The sequence below is a fragment of the Arvicanthis niloticus genome, chromosome 8 (assembly GCF_011762505.2).
Source record: "Arvicanthis niloticus isolate mArvNil1 chromosome 8, mArvNil1.pat.X, whole genome shotgun sequence".
In the NCBI taxonomy this organism is placed as follows: Eukaryota; Metazoa; Chordata; class Mammalia; order Rodentia; family Muridae; genus Arvicanthis; species Arvicanthis niloticus.
Window position 1 is genome coordinate 71847988 of NC_047665.1, and position 19629 is coordinate 71867616.

The following is a 19629-nucleotide window of genomic DNA, read 5'->3' on the forward strand; positions in this document are numbered from 1 at the left end:
CGCCTCCTCCTCCGCCTCCTCAGTGCGCCTCGGGTTCAGCACTGGACAGCTCCCGCCCCAGCCAACAAATGGCAGTCAGCTGATTGACAGAGGCGCCGACCAAACAGGGCACAAGACGACTTGAAGCCGCCCTACAAGGGTTTGGTTGCGGCCAAGCTGTCTCTTTAAACTGGTTTCATATGAGAGCAGGGAGAAGCAGCGGTGTGGTTTGTGGCCAAACCTAAAGGCTCCAGTTAACCAGCTGCCTGGCTGCCTGGACTCCAGAGACACGAACGTCTTCAAAGAAAACCTTGGTTCCTTGGGTCTCGCCGCTGAGCTCACGGCGTGGGTCTGTGTGCGCGCTTCCATCTCGGGGCGAAGGGGTCGAGGAGGGGCCAGAGTCGGGAGGCGGGAACGACTTGCCAAGGGTGAGATGATGGAGCAGCGTCTTCGGCGGCCGCGGTGGCAGCATCAGCAGCTTCAGCATCAGCATCAGCTCTTGAACACACCTCAATGAGAACGGCGGTGGAAGCGGCTGAGCTGAAAGACGTAAGCGGGCTAACTATAGCTGCCGGGGATGTAACCTGTTTGGCTCAAGGCTGCGAGGTGCGTAATCCCGAGCCGACCCATTGTGGAGCGGGGCGCAGTCAGCATTGCCACAGGTGATTTGGTCTGTGACGGCAGCTGAGCCAGCTGGGCCAATTTCAAAACATTCTTATTTTAAAGTCCATCTGGACTGGGCGCCACCTGGAGAAGAAGGAAGCCTCTCCCTCAAAAGTCTTACTGGTGATAAATTGAAGACCAAAATTTACAAAGTGACTCCTCCGGTTATCTCCTCTCTTCTGTGCTAGACAGATGGGAGCCATGGCTTACTCTTTACTCTTCTGCCTCCTACTCGCTCATCTGGGATTGGGAGAGGTTGGTGCCAGCCTCGACCCTCCGGGACGGCTGGATTCCCCTCGAGAGAGGACCCCGAGGGGGAAGCAGCACGGTCAGCATCTGCCGCGAGACTCTGCCCCGGACCCCTCTATTCCCTGGAGCCGCTCCACCGACGGCACCATCTTGGCACAAAAACTAGCCGAGGAGGTGCCTATGGACGTGGCCTCTTACCTCTACACTGGGGACTTCCACCAGCTGAAGAGAGCCAACTGCTCAGGCCGCTACGAGTTGGCGGGCCTTCCAGGGAAGTCACCGTCCCTAGCCAGCTCCCATCCTTCCTTGCACGGGGCGCTGGACACTCTGACACACGCCACCAACTTCCTCAACATGATGTTGCAGAGCAATAAGTCTCGGGAGCAGACTGTGCAGGATGACCTGCAGTGGTACCAGGCTCTGGTGCGAAGTCTCCTGGAGGGTGAGCCTAGCATCTCCCGGGCGGCCATCACCTTCAGCACCGAGTCGCTGTCCACGCCCGCCCCGCAGGTCTTCCTCCAGGCCACCCGCGAGGAGAGTCACATCCTGCTGCAGGACCTGTCCTCCTCCGCTCACCACCTGGCCAACGCCACTCTAGATACCGAGTGGTTCCATGGGCTTCGGCGAAAGTGGAGGCCCCACTTGCACCGCCGTGGCTCCAATCAGGGGCTACGGGGCCTGGGCCACAGCTGGCGGCGCAGGGATGGGCTTGGAGGGGACAGGAGTCACGTCAAGTGGTCTCCACCTTATCTGGAGTGCGAGAATGGGAGTTACAAGCCCGGGTGGCTGGTTACGCTCTCTGCTGCCTTCTACGGGCTTCAACCTAACCTGGTCCCAGAATTCAGGTAGGGAGAGGATTGAAAAGGGCACAAGCAGAGTTATCCTTTGGTTTTGTAAATGGGCACTCTGGGGAAGCACACTTGTCTGTCAGTGAGACTTTAAATGTCCAGCCTTGGAACAGAACTTCAAGGCTAAGGGATGCGGAGGCAAGCTCATATGGGGAGGGGTGAAAAGTCTCCTGGTCTGTCTGCTTTAGGCACTCATAGAAAGCCTTTTCCTGGTGTGCAGCCACAGCGGGAGGTCGGGGGGGGGGAGAATGTAGCAATTAGACCCAATCCTCCCATAGCACGAGAAGAGAAGGTTAACGGTGGTGTCCCCGAACTTTGGATTCATCAGAGTCAAGAACACCAGGTGTGTGTGTGTGTGTGTGTGTGTGTGTGTGTGTGTGTGTGTGTGTGAGAGAGAGAGAGAGAGAGAGAGAGAGAGAGAGAGAGAGAGAGAGAAAGAGAAAGAGAGATAGAGAGAGTTAGAGAGACAGACACAGAGAGACAGAGACAGAAACAGAGACACAGAGAGAAAGATCCACGAGGAGTGAGAATTCCTTGAATCTGACACTTTGGGGTAGCCTCTGCCCACTTCCTGTGAGTGTAGTCTGGAGGCAAGACTGCTGTTAGTCAGCTAGCAGAGCGTGTAATTAAACCTGTGCCATCCCCTGGGCAGTTCTGGCCACTCAGCACTGAGTCACTCGGCAGCAGAGCCATCTCCAGGATCCAGATTTGGCAGATTGGTCAGAGTACTCCTATTAGTTTCCCCCTTCTTCTAGTCATCGCCTTTCCTTCCTGGTGTCTTCCTCCTGTTCTCTGTTAGGCACATCTGAAGGTTCTTCACTAGAGTTGGAGAGGGAGGCATCAGTCTTAACCAAACAGAAAACTGGAAAGTTCAGTAGCTCTCCCAATGGCATCAGAGAAAAGCTAACACCCTCAGATTAGAATTGTTGCCCCTCAGCTTCACAATGAGGAACTTCTAGAGGTAGCCTTTTAGGAGTGAACATAAGGAAGCCACAGAAGAGAGGGAGGAGAAATTGCAGAGGAGGTTTTGGAGAGAACTGAGGTTGATGGGGTTTACCCTGGGCCCCCTGATAGAAAACTGCAAAGAACGGGTGGGGGGTTGGAATTGATTTTTAAAAATTATTGAACCTTTTTGGGACTTGGAAGAAGTGAGAGAACTCTCCCACTCCCTTTCCCTCTCCTTCTTTCTCTCCCTTTCCCTCCCTCCCTCCTCCCTCCCTCCCTCCCTCCCTCCTTCCCTCCCTCTCTCTCTTCTCTCTCTCTGTGTCTCCTTCTCTCCCTCCCTCCTCCCTCTCTGTGTCTCCCTCCCTCCCCCTCTCTGTGTCTCCCTCCCTTCCTCCCTCCCTCCCTTTCTCCCTCTCTCTTTCTTCTCTCTCTGTGTCTCCCCTCCCTCTCCATCCTCTCTCTCTCTCTCTCTGTCTCTCTCTCTCTCTCTTGTTCTCTGATATTTTATTTATTTTAACTTTAGCGTTTCAGAGACAGGATACCAATATGCTAGAACACACCAGGGCAAGCAATGGTGGTGGTGGTGGTGGGGAAGTTAGAAGCATTGCCTTTTACTGTAGAACTGCCTCAAATGAATTGCTTAACCTCTTTGGGGCCCTGTACTTATCTATCAACTGAGAGCATTGAAATCGTTCGTTTCTAGGGAATTATACAGCCATAAAATCCTGTAGCCTTTAATGCCTGCAAGCTTGAAAAGGCACAGATGAAGACCCCTTTTCTTCTTTGTTTCTACATGACCCCCCTCCCATGTGTGTTTATGGTTCTTTTAAAGATCCTATCTTAAACTGCAGCAACTTTCCTACTTTCAGGACAATCTCATTTTCTTCTGGTTCTTGCAGGATCCTATTAATAAGCTCTCAGACCAGCTTTGAATCTTTGCCACAGCATTTTCTCAGAAGAAGAAGGCTCAGCAGCTGCCACTTAGAGCCAATGAAAATATGGCCTTTAGATGATCCCTTTTAGAGAGTCTCAGGATCAACCCCTCTCCCTTCTCTCCCCTCTATTTCTCTCTCTCTCAATCTCTCCCTCTCTCTTCCCCCTGCTCCCCATCTTCCCCGACTGCCTTTCTCTGTGTTAACTGCTTGCTATAACTATCTTGGCAACTTTTCCCAGCAGTCTTCTGAGTTCGGTGTTATTGTTTTCTGTATTTTTTCAGTAAGGGCGTCTGAAGTACAGAGTCCTTTATTTAATATGACTGATTGCACAGTGATTGAATAAAGGAGTCAGGATGCAAGCTCACTCTATGCTTTCAACTACTGTGCTGTTTCATCAAGATGACTTAGTAAACTGGGAAGCTATTTCACATGAATGAGATTATTTCTGAGGGCTAGATGTGGGGCAGGGAAGAAGACCATTTGGATTTAGAACTCTCTCTCTCTCTTCCTCTTTCCTGTTTCCCTTCTCTGTCTTCCTTTCTCTGTCCATCTTTCTATTTTTCTCTGACTCTGCCCTGTTTTTCCAACTCCTCTTTTTTCTTTTCACGTGTTAGGGTTGTAACCTGGGCATAACACATGTTAGCTAATGGTTCTATTATTGACCCACACGACCAGTCCCTAGAATATCTTCTCTTATGATCCAAAAAATATATGTTGTTTCAATGCACTCATTTCTTTCAGCCAGCCAAGGTGAAAGGCTGAAGATGCAAAAGGGCCCAAGCTTGGGAGAAGTATATGAATATGCTCAGTAAAAGGTTGTTTCCTTAAATGCTTCTGTGTTTACCACTACTGTTAGCTAAGGTACAAAGCCAGTTGTTGTCAGCCTGGCCGCCTACAGAACCTGGTCTGTCTCAGCAGATCCACAAAGAGTAGAATCTATGTCCCCGTGAGCACTGCCTGCCCCACGGGTGGCATCCACCCTTTAAACCTGTATTGAAGATGTAAAGAGATGTTCCCTGTGGGAACTACAAGAACAATTAAAGGGACCAGATAGTTCTACCTATTGTTTCCCAAGGAGACAGAACTTGACAGATGCCACTTATCCAAAAGTCATACATATTGTTGGTGGCAACAACATAACAGGGCCACAGACTTCCTTTCAGAGTTTAGAGATAGGCATTAGATATATCTATGGAATATTTCTGCAGCTCCACACATTGGAACTAGTGTAGAACGGGAACCCCTTTTGCTAAATGTGTAAATATCTTTCTGGTGGTGGCTAGAACGGGAACAAGATACTTATGACTGGAACAAGATAGTTAAGATATTTAAATGATATATATATATATATATATATATATATATATATATATATATATGAGATATTATATATATCTCAACATTATATATCTGTTGCTTGTATATATAATCTATAATCTATCTATCAATCGATCTATCTACCTATCTATTTGTTGTTATTGTTGTTTTGTATTGATTGTTAAACGTAGGGACTTTCATGGGCTAAGTAAAGTACTTTACCACTGAGACACATCCTTGTCCAGTGAATTCTTCCTTTCCTGATGAGATGAAAGGAATTCAGTACTAATTTGGTTTTAATGTCATTTGTAAGTTGGGGAAATTGAGACACCAAGAACTAAAGACATTTCCCAGAAATGGTACAGCTCTTCTGTGGCAGTTCAGAACCACATAGCTGGGCCATTATTAGTTGAGTGCTTACACTGTAGGTGGGATGCTATATCTGAACCACTTTGCTTACTTCTTAGAATTTTTTAGTGCTTACAATGTCAGGAAAGTTGAATAACATGTTCAAGCCATGAGCTGGTCCTTAGTGCTCAGATCAAATTTCTATCACCCACCCAGGATGCCTCTTCAGTCTCTCTGAGTCAACACAATGCTCCAACCTTTTCATCTCCTGTTGTTGATTTCTCATTCTTTTATTGTTTGTTTGGAAGACAGTATTTGCTGCAGTTAATATATTTTCTATAAATAAGTGATATACGTTTACTCTCGTTGGCCAGTCATACAGTCAATGTTATGTAATGAGAAGACTGCTACACTAGAGTTAGCACTTTGCTTCAGTTCCCGCTTTTATCTTAAGCTGGGCTGCATGACCTGTTTGGAAACTAGTTTCTCCATCATTAAAATGTAAAATGGGCTTGGGGATCTTCACATGCCTCCACACACCTGGGACAGTAGTTCTTAAATGGCTTATCCAAACAGTGGGTACGTGGCTTTGGAAACTGGAGTGATATAAATAACTTCAGCACCTTGGAGAAGTGATATCGCCATGCCATCATCATGTGCTCAGATAATGCATAGGGACATCCAATCAATGTGTACAATGCTAGGATTGTAAACTAATGGAAAAGAAATTCTACTTCAAAATAAGACAAACTGTGGTTTGAGTTTCCTGCTCTTGAAGGGGCCTTGAAATATATCAAAATCCAGGCTGGAGTTGTTCCACAGATTTCTAACCCCAAAGCCTCGGTATATCCCACATAGACTCCCTGAAGATTACAATGTTTCATGTCTTGGGGCTCTATATTTACTCTTTAAAAAGCCCTATTTTCAATTTACCATTATATTTGTTTATTAACTATCTAGAGAAAGTATTTCCTGTGGTTCATGAGAATCTTGCCGTTTTCTAGAAAATATGTCTGGATGAAGAAGTTAGACAAACTGCTAAATCAATTACAAGAGTGGATGCTTTTATAATTTTCTACTCTCTAGAGAAGGAAGTAGCCTCTCCACTCATTGCACAGCTTTAACTTCTGCATGAACCAAGTGTTATTTTTAACTTCAGAATGGTTCTGTAGACTAAATGTTGTCTAGGGTTAAAAGCTCTCCTTTCCAGTCTTCAATGACATTGTGTTTTAGGGTTATATTTCAATGTCCCAGCATGCCTAGAGATATGTTGTTGATGTGATTTTGTGTCTACTTGGTCAGCAGGATCAGGGCCCAATCTGTTTTCTTTCTTTAGTTCTGTTTGGTGTGTGAAGGGATATCTGAGCTGAATACAGCACATGGAAATGCTGGGACCGCTGCCTGGCAGCTTGAGAGTTTTTATACATAAATAGGAAGCTCACTGTTATTGGGGCTATGCTTCAAAGAGTTTGAAGCCAATGGTTATTCAGCTTCTCCTCAGTGGGATAATGGCACATGTAGTTGTGGGGCTTGCTTTGTTGGTCTTTTAGCCTTATGTGATTTTTAGTTTTTAGTAAAAATTCTTTTTCATGTGTAATGTCTACTTCAGTGAGGCACTTGTTCATTTAACTAGAATTTACTTCTGTAGGAAAAACCTTGATCTATAGAAACATTTAGGTGTATGGCTATTCTATGAAATATTTTTTTTTGAGTTAGAAGATTAGTGGTTTGGGTTAAAAATCTTCCCCAGTCCTCACTTCACTTCCTAAAACGCTAAATCTAGTGTAGGGATGGTGATGGAGTTGCCTTTTTATACCTGAGACTATCACAGTGCCTCAAAGCAATCTCGGGATGTCTTTAGTTTTATTACAGCAGAGTTTATGGGAAATACAGACTGGCTGATATACAATTTAACTCTAATATTAGAGAATTTAACCCCTCTTTTTTTGTTTAAGGAGGGGCAGTCTCTTTGTCTCTGTCTCTCTCTGTCTCTCTGTCTCTCTGTCTCTCTGTCTCTCTCTCTCTCTCTCTCTCTCTCTCTCCACACACACACACACACACACACACACACACACACACACACACACACACACACACTTTAACATACACTGTCATTAAATGGAAAGCCCATTTCATATAAACTAAAGCAGTTAATTCACATTCATCATAATGCCTCTTATAATTTCCCCCACTTAAATTTATAACTAAAACAAGTCAGTGAATTTTTAATCTTTTCCAATTATTGAAACACAGAATACCCATAACTTAAACTGCTTCACAAGTTTTACCTTGTTTTTTCACCATTTATACATCCTGTGCAATGCATATGCTTTGCTGCTTCATTATGGAAAGAGTTGCATACAGTAACATGACACATGGCTGTTATTTGAGAGAGGAAAAGGTGGGGCAGTAAAGAACTGTATATTCTATCAATCCTATGATGTGCCATTTTCACTTCTTAGTGCTTCTTAAAATGAAATGCATTTTTATAGTTAGGGGTATATCATTTTCATTTGATATTCATTTTCCTTTGTTGGGACATACTAAAAATCTGAATCTTAGAATCAAGGTCATGTTACTTTCGATAAAGTATGATACCAGGAAAGAAAAAAAATCCATTCTAAGTTCTCTCAAAAGATAAAATTCTATCATCATTGGCAGAAAGCAATGTATGTATGCAACATGAAATGTAGATTTTCCTCAGCACTTTATGCAGACTAGACTGCCATGTATCTTTTTTTGCCATGTATCTTTATCATAATTTTGTTTAAAAAGATGAGCCATTGGTTACAGAGGTGGCTCAGCATTAAAGCATACACTGCTCATGCATAGGATTATTTCCAAGCACAACTGCCTATCATTACAACACCCTTTCCTGACCTCTGTGGGCACTGCAGTCCTCAGAATGTACACATATAATTAAACACAACAACAATGGTGGTTTACACTAAAATAGAAGACCACATTTTCCCCATCACATATATGAAATGCATAGCATACTGGGCCAGAAACTACAGAAGCTTTCAGAATAGGTTAGGGAAGTATGATTAAAAATCTTTCCCATACCATCTGGGCAAATATTTATTCATATGATGGGAAAATACCCTAAACACTGAGGAGAACCAATGGCCACCAAGACACTCAGTGGGAGAAATCAAGCATATCTCAGAATATTTCTGAAGTATTTCATTTTTTTAGTGGAAATAAACATTTCTTGCACCATAACATAATAAGTTTGGTTATTGAGAATTGAACATAATTCCTGTATTGAAGAATATTTTCCCTCTATTTTTGTTTTTAGTTGCCTGGAATAGAATGAAGAGTTTAGCTTTTCAAACAATACTTGATGCCTCAGCCTATTATGTAGATCAGAGTTTCTTAGTCCTGGCACCATTAAAGCTATGGGACAGATAACTCAATTCTATGGGCTTGTTTTATTATTATTATTTTTAAAAGTCTTTAGCAGCATTTCTTGTCTCTACCCACTAGACTGTGGAGCAGACACTTTAGATTGACAAACTGCATGTTTGAAAGCCACTGATATAGATGACATATGCCATCCTAAGGCTCTGATTTTTTTTTAATGAATCAAGGAGTCTTATTATATATGTACACACATAAACGCAGGTGTGCATGTATTTGTAAATGGCTATATATGCATAATGAGATGCATAGGTTTCTTTAACCTACATTTCTACTTACTCAATTTGAATATGCAATTATAGAAGAACATGAACTGAAGCTGGGAAATTTGATGATCAGTTAAGTATTAATGTACACTTATATAATGCCAGGACTCAGACTATCTCAAAGATTCTTTGCAGATTCAGTTGCTAGGCATTGCTTTCTACTTATTTTTATATTCAGCATTTACCACCAAAATATGTAGTCTGAATGGGTAGTATGTGTGTTTATATGAGTGTTTGGGAAAAGAGAGGACCGGGACATAGAGGGGAAGGGAGGAGGGAAGGCAAGGGAGAGGAAACAATTGGAGATGAATAAGCAGATGAAAAACGATCAGTTCAGGGCACGCCATGATGACCAGTACTGGTCACGCTGGGGTATTGTTTGACTGAAAAATTTCAAATTTGGATGAAACTAACTATTCTTCTCTAGAAGATAGTCAAGGAATTGAGCTCTTGGAGATTTCATTATTATAAAGATAAGCTGATTGTGCTTTCATTTCAAGAAGTTAGAACTATTATTAGGCTAACACGGAGCTTATCTCATTGAAGAAACATTAATATCTTAAAACAGTTCGAAAATATTCTGGACTGGAGCTGCTGCTCGGTGGTAAAGCTGTTGTCTCATAGTTCAAGGACCTGATGTTGACCTCCAGGTATATATATATATATATTTTTTTTTTTTTCCTGGAGCTTAACACATATATACATATATATATGTGTATATATGTATGTATATATAAAATATATATATATATATATATATATATATATATATATATATATATATATATATACACACACACACACATATACATATAAGGGAGCTGCTCAGACGGCCTGTGTCCTAGAAGTACGAAGATGCTGTGTGCCTCTGCCTCCTGCAGATGCTTTGCATATTTCAGAGATACAGCATAGAATCGTGTTTAGGAGGAAGGATTGAGGATTAAAAGTCTAGGTTTGAATTCAAGAGTTCTCAGTTCACTTCTGTGTGACATTGGGCAGGCTATACAGTCCCCTCTGTGGTTCAGTCTCTTATGTAAAAGGTGTAGAAAGTAGAATGAACAATTATCTATCATATCATTTATCTATTTATCTATCTATCTATCTATCCATCAATCTATCTAATTATGATTTTCTATCATCTCTATATAAGAATTTCTGTTTGTATTAATTACTCTTTATTTTTAAAATAATATTTTAGATAATACGATTTGTACTTTCTAGAGCTATAGAGAATATATGACAGTAAACAAATCCTGATATCACTGACTTTTATTTTTTGAAAATGGGGCTACATATTTAACAAGTTAACAAAATTAAAATAAAAAAACTCTTTTTAAAAAAAGATTTATTTATTTATTTTATGTATATGAGTACAATTATAGCTGTCTTCAGACACACTAGAAGAGGACAGCAGATCCCATTACAGATGGTTGTGAGCCACTATGTGGTTGCCAGGAATTGAACTCAGGACCTCTGAAAGAACAGTCAGTGCTCTTAACTGCTGAGCCATCTCTCCACTCTTGATGGAAACAAGTGACATAGGACAACAGTCCCTTCCTCATAGATGGCTACATTATACATTGAAAATTGTACCACTGGCTCCCTGACCCAAAGGAAATGAATAGGTAAGTAGGATTAAGAATGTCTGCGCAGAAGAGTTGGATTCCTGAGAAAAGAGCAAGGAAAAAGTCTTGTTGAAGAGATGAGCTTAACTGAGAAGTGAGAGACAGAGGGAGATGTGGCCATGCTGTGTAAAAGAAGCACTAATTCTTAGTGTCATTTGCCCAAGAGTGGGTCTGACTTCCCCAGAAGAGTTTTGATATCCTCTGTCCTAGTCTAAGAGAATATACTATGAGACACATTCTTGAACAAGGATCATCCTTTCTGTATATGAACAGCACAACAAACACGGTAACAAGAAATGAGGAACTTTTATCTTAACCAGTCTTTCATAGGAGTCTCCTGAGAAAGTTATTGACTCAGAACAGCATACAAAGCTCCAATAGCTCTTACAACTCTAGACCCGTATATTGCTTCCAACACATTTATATTTTGTGTGTATAGGAGGGTGGGAATTGGGGGCATTGCTTTCAACACCTTGTTTCTTCCAGAGAATGGTTTTAGATTTGGACACCAACCCTCTCCTCTTACGTTGTTTTGTGTCAGAGGCAAGAATGGTTCTACAAAGGAAAAACTAGGAAACATGGTGAAATCAAAGCTGTGTATTCAGTCTGGAGCACAGTGAGATTGATTACAATGTTTTTCTTTGAAGTTAGTTAAATCTGAACAGCTTGAATATACAGCATGTGAGCAGAATTGAACACATAGTTATAAATGATCTCAAAGCACATTTGTGTTGGGTGAGAGTTGGATCTGTAAAGGCAGACCTTTAACAGCCTTTCTCAGAAGAAACGTTCCCACAAGGAGCCAGTCTTGGACCATGAATTTCCAGAGGGAGAGTGACAGCAGCAAAGGCTCTCAGACAGGACTGAGCAGAAAGTGCTCGGGGAAGAGAAGGAAAGACAGTGCTGCTGGCCCGTAGACAGGAGGATAATATGTCACAAGATGAAATTGTACATAGAAAGTGCTCCATGAATGATCACAGTATGTAGTGATACATAGACATGTGATGTATTGTAGAAGGCATGCCTTACAGAGAGCATTAGAAAATCCTGAACTGTTGAATTACACAGGCATTTTATCTTCAAGGGAAGAAAATGGTGATCTTTTGCTAGTCTATGGAGCCAGTTTTCACCAGAATCCCCCCAAATCCTGAGCATTGTTTCCTAATCTTGAGGTCTGTCTCTCAGTGAGTAGAACCCATCTTTTCAAAAGAAGTCACATGTACTTTGTACCCTTCATCAACCCAATCCATCTTCATGCCTATAACGAATTTGTTCTTCTTAGCCCTTATCCTGAGTACTGTCCGTCAGCCAACAGAAATCATTCTTACTGTAAAGGCCTCAAGTGCTTTGCTATAGAAGAGATGAGCTTTGCAATGGCGTCTCCGTGTAGCTGTCCCTGAAACTTGGTTGTGATAATTGTTACGTGTAGACTTCCCTCCAAAGTTTGACTGTGTTTAAACATGGGAGAAAGATAAACTGTGAGGTTAGACTCTGGAAAGTTTTGAACTAGTGCCTGCTGAAGGATATTGACCAGAGTTCTGTCCTTACCTCACGCAGGTCATTTCTCCACTGACTATAAGACTTGCAGAGACCCCAGCGCAGCGTGCAGGAGACTCCCTGCTCCTCTAGTACCATGGAAATGCTGAATGCATTTTCATCCCCCATACCCCTGATGATTTCAGCACAGAGCCCTGGTTTATTTTGGCTTTAAAGAGAACCCCTTTCAGTCTTGGTCTCCCAGCTCATGGCCTTAGTTAGACCTGGGAGCTTGGGTTTTCCATTTTCTTCAATAAAATTGCAGTGAGAGATTTAAGCTGCTTCTCTGTGCTCTATTCTTGAATGTGATTGTGGGCATTAGGCAATTTGAAATGTAGGGGAAGTATACAGATTAAAATTCTAGAATTAATTTTAAAACATTTTTTTTGGACATTTGTTGCTTCCAGGCTCAAGACTATAAGATAAAATGTCTTTTCAGATACAAAACAAGAGGATAAAAAAAAAGAGGCACAGAAAGGAGACACAGGGCTAGGCTGTGATGACTTCATGCAGATCCCTGTTCTCCGTCTAGATGGCCAGTCTGGTCACTTGGTTGACTTCTGAGGTAAAGTCTAAGATGATGCGGTCAGTGGCTGCTTTTAGAAGAGCTAATAGGAGGCAGAGAGCCCTGAAGTGAGACCATGAATCTTTAAAACCTGGATTTGGTGAAGGTAGAGTATGCATGATGGGAAAACAGGTGAGGTAGACATGTTTATAATGGTTGACTAGTGAAATCAGGGTTATCCTTGGGGGTCTTAGTTTCATTGGTAAAACAATTTAACTTAAATGGACTCAAATGAAAGCTCAAGAACAGTTTAATTTGTGCCTGAAAGAAAACCCTCAGGTCAGGCAAGCTGCAGTTTTCAGCATCTGCCTGGATGAAGAGAACAGAAGAGAGAAGAAAAGCCAACAATAGCATGCTGTGTGAGTTACTACATGGCAGTGGGCAGCCACATGGTGAGGAGAGTCTTGGAGAAAAAACATGGAAGCCCAAAGTATCAGACAAAAGCATATTTAAGTTCTAGCCAACATCCAAAAGAAAAAGACAGGACAAAGAAAAAAAGAAAATTTTTTTGAGTCAGAACTCAGAAACATGGGCATACCCAACACACCTCATGACAACCTTATGTGACTTGAGGGACTACATTGGGCAGTGGTAATTTTGGGAAGGAAAAGTATAATATTAAAAGAATAATTATTCTACATATCTCTTTAACATGGCTTGAGGTGATTACTCCTTCCTAAGGATGTTTCTTCCTATGGGCTGGTTCCTTAGCCAGATCATTGCCTGTCCGTCTGGATTGTTAGGTCTCCACCCTGGGCAGAAATTCTATTCTCTTGACTGGAAGTTTTCCCTTAATTGGACATTATTACTATTCTAACATAATGACTATTAATAACAGAAAATTGAAATAGTAGGTTTTAGCAGTGAACCCTCATTATTAGTTTTTCTATTGTGACCAACTAGGTCTATTTTGTCCTTCTTTGTACTTCCCCTTTGTCCTCTCCATTGTCTTATAAACTATATATTTAAAGTATTTTCAAGTGGCTACTTTGAATTTTGCAGCTATAATCCTCTCTTGTTTACTTTTCTTCCTTTGCCCTCTGACTCTTGTTGATCCTAATAATCTTATATAATTAACATGGTTCTTTCATATTTAAATTTAAAATTTATACATACATACATACATACATACCACACACACACACACACACACACACACACACACTGTATTATGATTGTATGTACCCATTGTATCTCCTTCTCCCCTTCTTATTGATCCTCCCATCTTTTTCTCAAGGATATTTACCCTGCTTTTATGTCTGTTTTTCTTCTCTACCTATTGACCCTCCCATCTTCTTCCCAAGGACATTTGCCCCACTGTTATGTCTTTTTTTGTGTGTACCTCTCTTATGCAGATAACCACTTACCCAACCAAGGCTGTTATGTGTTCATGACTGTACTAGCTGTGTCATATCAGGCGGATAGCATTTTGCAGGACTCTTCCCTGTCCTCCAGCTCTCACAATCTTTCTGCCCCAACTCCGCCATGCTTCCTGACCTCAGGGAAAGGGCACAGATGTCTTGCTTAGGGCTGTGTACTGAAATGACTTTGACCAGTTGTGAGTGTTTGCATTAACCATTGCCTATCACAGAAAAAGAGCTTCCATGATCCAGGCTGAGAATATGGGGCAGCATCGTACTTTTACAGTAAAGAATTGTGTGCTTCACTTTGCTACCTCTAAGAACTGAAACTTGCATTTAAAGAATATTCTCAATTTTAAGTTCTAGTGCATCATCATTTTCTGAGACAATGCATTGAAAACTATGTTACATCTAGTTTATATGATCCTGTATCAAGACTTCCTCCTCTGGAAATGCATCATGTAGCCCTGGCCGCCTTGACCCCAGAATCTTCCTGGCTCAGCTGCCCAAACTGCTGGGGTTATCAGTCCATGCCACTAACCTGGGCGTTGCTTAATTTACTGTTCTTTCACACAGTAAAGTGACAAAAAGAATTATATGACTTATTTCTAATAGAATCTAGCCCCACTCCCAGCCCCAAGTCCTTCTTTTGTTACAGGAAACTCATGTTTGCATTGATGATAACCTTGCTTTAAATTTGCAGAATGATTGCCATGGGAACCCTTTGAAAATATTGACCTTTTAGTTTTGACCCAGAACTGTCTATTATTTCTGTATTTATCCCCCATATTTCCAAATAGTTTTTTCCCCAGGAAGGAAATGTGGAAGGCAAGATTTCTGAGTCTTTCTATGCCTGAAACTGCTGTTGTCTTTATGCATGCAAGATTAACAGAATATAGAAATATAGGTTCAGAGTTTTTTTGCCTTGCAAATTTAAAGGCAATGTTACAGTCCCTTTGATATCCACCACTCTCACTGAAAGCTCTCACTAACTTAACAGATTGTACTTTATAGCTAATCTTTAATTTTTCCTCAGGAAAACCTTTACAGACTGGGCAGTGGTGGCGCACGCCTTTAATCCCAGCACTTGAGAGGCAGAGGCAGGTGGATTTCTGAGTTCAAGGCCAGCCTGGTCTACAGAGTGAGTTCCAGGACAGCCAAGGCTATACAGAGAAACCCTGTCTCGAAAAACAAACAAACAAACAAACAAACAAACAAACAAACAAAAAACCTTTACAATCTCTTCCCTGAGTCCAGAATATTTGTCAGTTTTTCTTCTGCGTGGGCATTACTCAGTGGTCCTGCTCACAGTGTAATCTGCCATCGTTTTCCTCTTCTGGAACTCCCATCACTCATGCACTTAGCCTTCTGGATACATTTCTATGTTTCCTGTATTACTTTCATTTACTTGTTTTTAAAATTAGGTTACAATTAGCTTACATTTTCTCATGGCATTTACATGTTAGTTGGGGGACTGCCCCTCTGGCTTCTCTCCTCCAGTCTTGCCCACTTTGGCTTTAATATTTAACTTTCATCTTCCACTTTAATGCCTCATGTGCCCTATTGTCTTCACTGCCCCAGTTTTGTCCTCTCATGGACTCCCTTCCAGTCTTCTGGTACCTACCACACTTATATACTTTTATCTGTACATACTAACCAATGATAATCTAGAATCTACATAGGAGAGAAAACATGGTTTTGTGTTCCTCTCCTCTCCTCTCCTCTCCTCTCCTCTCCTCTCCTCTCCTCTCCTCTCCTCTCCTCTCCTCTCCTCTCCTCTTCTTTTCTTTTTTCTGTTTGTCATGGTGTTTATTACTATAGAAATAAAACCAAAACCACAGTTTGTTGTACTTGTAAAGAAAATCTCTATCAAACTGTAATTTGAAATACCAAAATACCAATAGCTATCATCTATATCAACAATAATTGATTATGTTTTAAAATAGTAAAAGTCCAAAAAGCCACCAAGTGCAAAGACTGTAAATAAGGAGATGGAATGTTAGTTTTCTTTTTCTAGGACAGCATGTCTTAGCTCAGGCTGGTCTTGAACCTAGTAATTTTCCTAGTTCAGCTTCTCAAAGTGTTAATAAGCGTAAGTCACCATGCCTGTCTTGATCAATTCTAAATTTTAAGTACCAGAAAAACCCCAAATTAACGATTTTCATTTCTAACTAATAAAGATAAGAGGTTTTAGTTTGATTCAAACCTAGTAATCTGATAGAAAACAAGCATGCACTAAATCAAGTACAATGATTACAGAAGAACTAGATACGTCACTATAAACAGGAGCATACACAGGCAGTTACAGGCCTCCTATTCTTTTGGGGATATATAAGTTGGCTTTCTACATGTAAAGATGTAGCAATTCTGAGCCCTAAGGTCACATAAATGTGTTGTTAACAAGCCAGACAAGTACAGTGACTCTGAGGATACTTACATTGTTTGGGCAGAGCTTCAGCCAGTCTCCCTAAATTAGTCCGACTGTCTGTATCAATCTGCTTTAGGATGCCGGGGAGCACTGCTTTCAGCTGCTTTGTCTCAGTGTGGTGAAGGTGTTTGCTGCCAGAGACGCTGAACTTTAGGGTTGCTAAAATGGATCATTCTTCCTTGGCTTGTAAACATGTTCATTTCTTCAATAGCAGAGATATTGTTTACTCCTAACTTCTTTAAGGAGAACTGCAGTTTCTTGTGTGTTGTGTCTGTTAAGTGAAGTACCACCTTCTCTCTGCAAGTGGTTCCTTCTCCACAAATGCATGCTTGCACCTATAGTTTGGTGAGTTTTTCCGAGTTCATGATTGTGTCTTTCACCTTGTCAGAGTGGAAGTGGGGCTGACAGAAGGGGTGCTAGGGTTCATGCTCAGTGGGTCTCCAGCAGACCAACTGAGAGATAAGGCACATACACGAGTTGGGGGCACAAAGATGGCAGTTAGCGGGGGTATTGTTGTTCTAAGTATGGGTTATCACACTTACTATAAGAAAAAGTAGCAGCAGAGTAGCAGCCTACAGAAGGGGAGAAAATACTTGATAGTTATCTTTCAGGCAAAGGGTTACTATTTAGAATATATAAAGAACTGTAAGAATTAAATATTCCCCCAATTCCCAATTGACAAGTGGGTCAATGTACTAAATAGACCATCCTCAAATACAAAAGGCCAATACATATTGTAGAAAGCATTCTATATCCCTAGCCAGCCCAGAAATATGAATTAAAACTACATTCAGAGTCTCTCTCACCCCCATAAGAATGACTCCTATCAAGAAACCAAAGGACAGAGAGGAGATGAAGGAAGAGCCCCCATACTCTCTCAACAGGAGGTAGACTTTGCAAGCAATATGTAGATCAGATGGGTACTCCTCAGCAAACTGAAGCCCAAACTACTGTGTAATCTCTGTACTTTTAAAGCACATTTGTTTATTTAGTTTGTTTGCATATGTGTATGTGCATGTGGAGGACAGAGGATAACCAGACATCGACCAGCATCTATATTTCTTTCTTTCTTTTTTTTTTTTTTGTACTTAACAGTTTATTTTTAGTGAAAATGGAAATGCTATAACGAATGGGAGATGTCACTTCCCATTATAGATGCTCTTTTTTTTTCTTTTTTTTCTTTTTTTATTAGATATTTTATTTACACTTCAGATGCCATCCCCTTTCCCCATTCCCCCCCCTTAGAAAACCCCTATCCCATGCCCCCTTTTCCTTTTTGCATTTATACATTTTTTTTAAATAATGTTATTCATAAGCGTTATAAGTTTGGAATTGTTCAATCAGAGGTGTAACCCACTGACCGACCTAGATATAACAACTATCTTTGACTGGTGGAGATACATGAATATCTGCCTCCCTGTCTCCCCCCTCTTTCTCTCTTTCATCACCTAGCTTCTCCTATCCTTCTTCTCCTCCTCTTCTTACTCCTTTTCTTCCTCTCAGTACTCCTCCTACCTTAGCTCCTCCTACACATCACCCTTCCTGTTAAAATAAAACTTTTCTCTCAAAATACAATTAGAGCATAATTATGCCAATTTGTACCAGTGAGGTACAAGATAGTCCTAATACCCAGTCCATCATTTTGTTGACTAACCAGCACCTCTGTCATCTATCCTAACTAAAACATTTACTTCTGAACCCGGCTTTAGGATGAATGTCAGCTGACGACCATCCACTCAAATCTTTTCTCTTATGGTAAATAGCTTTAAGTTTTCAACCCCGTCAGAAATCCAGAATGACTGAGTTAACTATAATTGTGGGAAGCACAAAGCATAGCTTCTAAAACTTAGCCAATTTATAGAGACCTCTGAACACCTGAAAAGCCCCTATACTACCGAACGTTGGAGCATCAAATCTTCAGCCTTCTGGCCCAGAATCATCTGACAGACCTTGGTGATGCAGGATTATTAAGGACTGATTACTCTGTCTAGGCAGATATAATCAGTCAACTATTCTGCATGTGTGTCCTTTTCTGAACAGTAATTTGTCTGTAGATGGAGAGAGGCAATTCTTGCCTAGTGGCTGTTACCACACAACTGGAGTAACTCCAAGGATGCTCAATTTCTTCTTAGAATCCACGACAGGAAGCTGTCAGGAGCAGACAGGTCTCTAATCAATATGAACATTAATATATAAATATTTGTAGCATCAGTTCTATGGACTTCTGATGTTTTGAAAACCAACTATCCATGTAAGGTAACCTGGACTGTTTTCTGTTAACTCCTCTCAGCTATTTCTAAGTAAAATATGGAAAGCACCCTAACAATAAACTCAAAAATATGAATTTGCTATAGTCCCTTAACTCATAGGTTAACCGTCCCAAATCAGTTAAAAAAGTTAAAAAAGGGCTGGGTCTAGGCATTGTATTCCTAAATGTGTTATACAGGCACAATGCCCATGAGTGTATCAATATTCATCTCATTTTTATATTAATAAGAGGCTCGTACCAATGAAAACCTTAAATTTGAGATCAAAGTAAATTTTGTACCATTTAAGAATTTATAACTTCATCTTGATAATAATTATACAGATTTCTACCAGTAGGTTATGGCTATGCAGTAAGTCCTAGCTAATCCCCCCTGTTCCAACAAAACCACTACTTGTCCCTAGAAAGACAGACCATTATTAACCACATTAGTCCCCAAGCTCAGGGAATAGGGGCGCTGACTCTTCTTTAACTTCTTCAAGCTGATTAAGGGCGTTGAGATTTTAGAAGAGGGGTGGGTGGGAGAGTAAGTTGATAAGCCTCTGATGCTGTGTCTTCACTGAATCCAGATGGAATTCCAGGACATCAGAGGTTTGGGCAGGTCTGCTCAGTATGCTTGATGAGTAGATACACCAAGGCTGTGTATTCTGCAATATACAATTCTCAGAACAAGTTTTAGTATCAAGAAAAAAAAAAATTCCCACCCCCAGGGGGCTGACATTTTTTTTTAAAGATGTTGGTTCTGAAGACTTCCCCCCACCCCCCGCTTCTTAAAATTGGTTGTAGTATTTACGTTTCAGATTTTATCCCCTTAGCCTACTTCCTCCCACCACCCAGAAACCTATCCCATCCCCCTCCTCATGCTTCTATGAGGC

The 19629-nt window shown here is 41.3% G+C and overlaps 1 protein-coding gene across 1 annotated transcript in view; it reads left to right on the forward strand.

Annotated features, from left to right (window-relative positions):
• Window positions 1-698: 698 nt before the first annotated feature.
• Gpr158 (G protein-coupled receptor 158) overlaps window positions 699-19629 on the forward strand; it is a 342907-nt gene continuing 323976 nt past the window's right edge. The window contains exon 1 of the mRNA XM_076938807.1: window positions 699-1736. Within this exon, the coding sequence (XP_076794922.1) occupies window positions 835-1736 (902 nt within the window). The 5' untranslated portion in view covers window positions 699-834. The remainder of the gene's footprint in view (window positions 1737-19629) is intronic.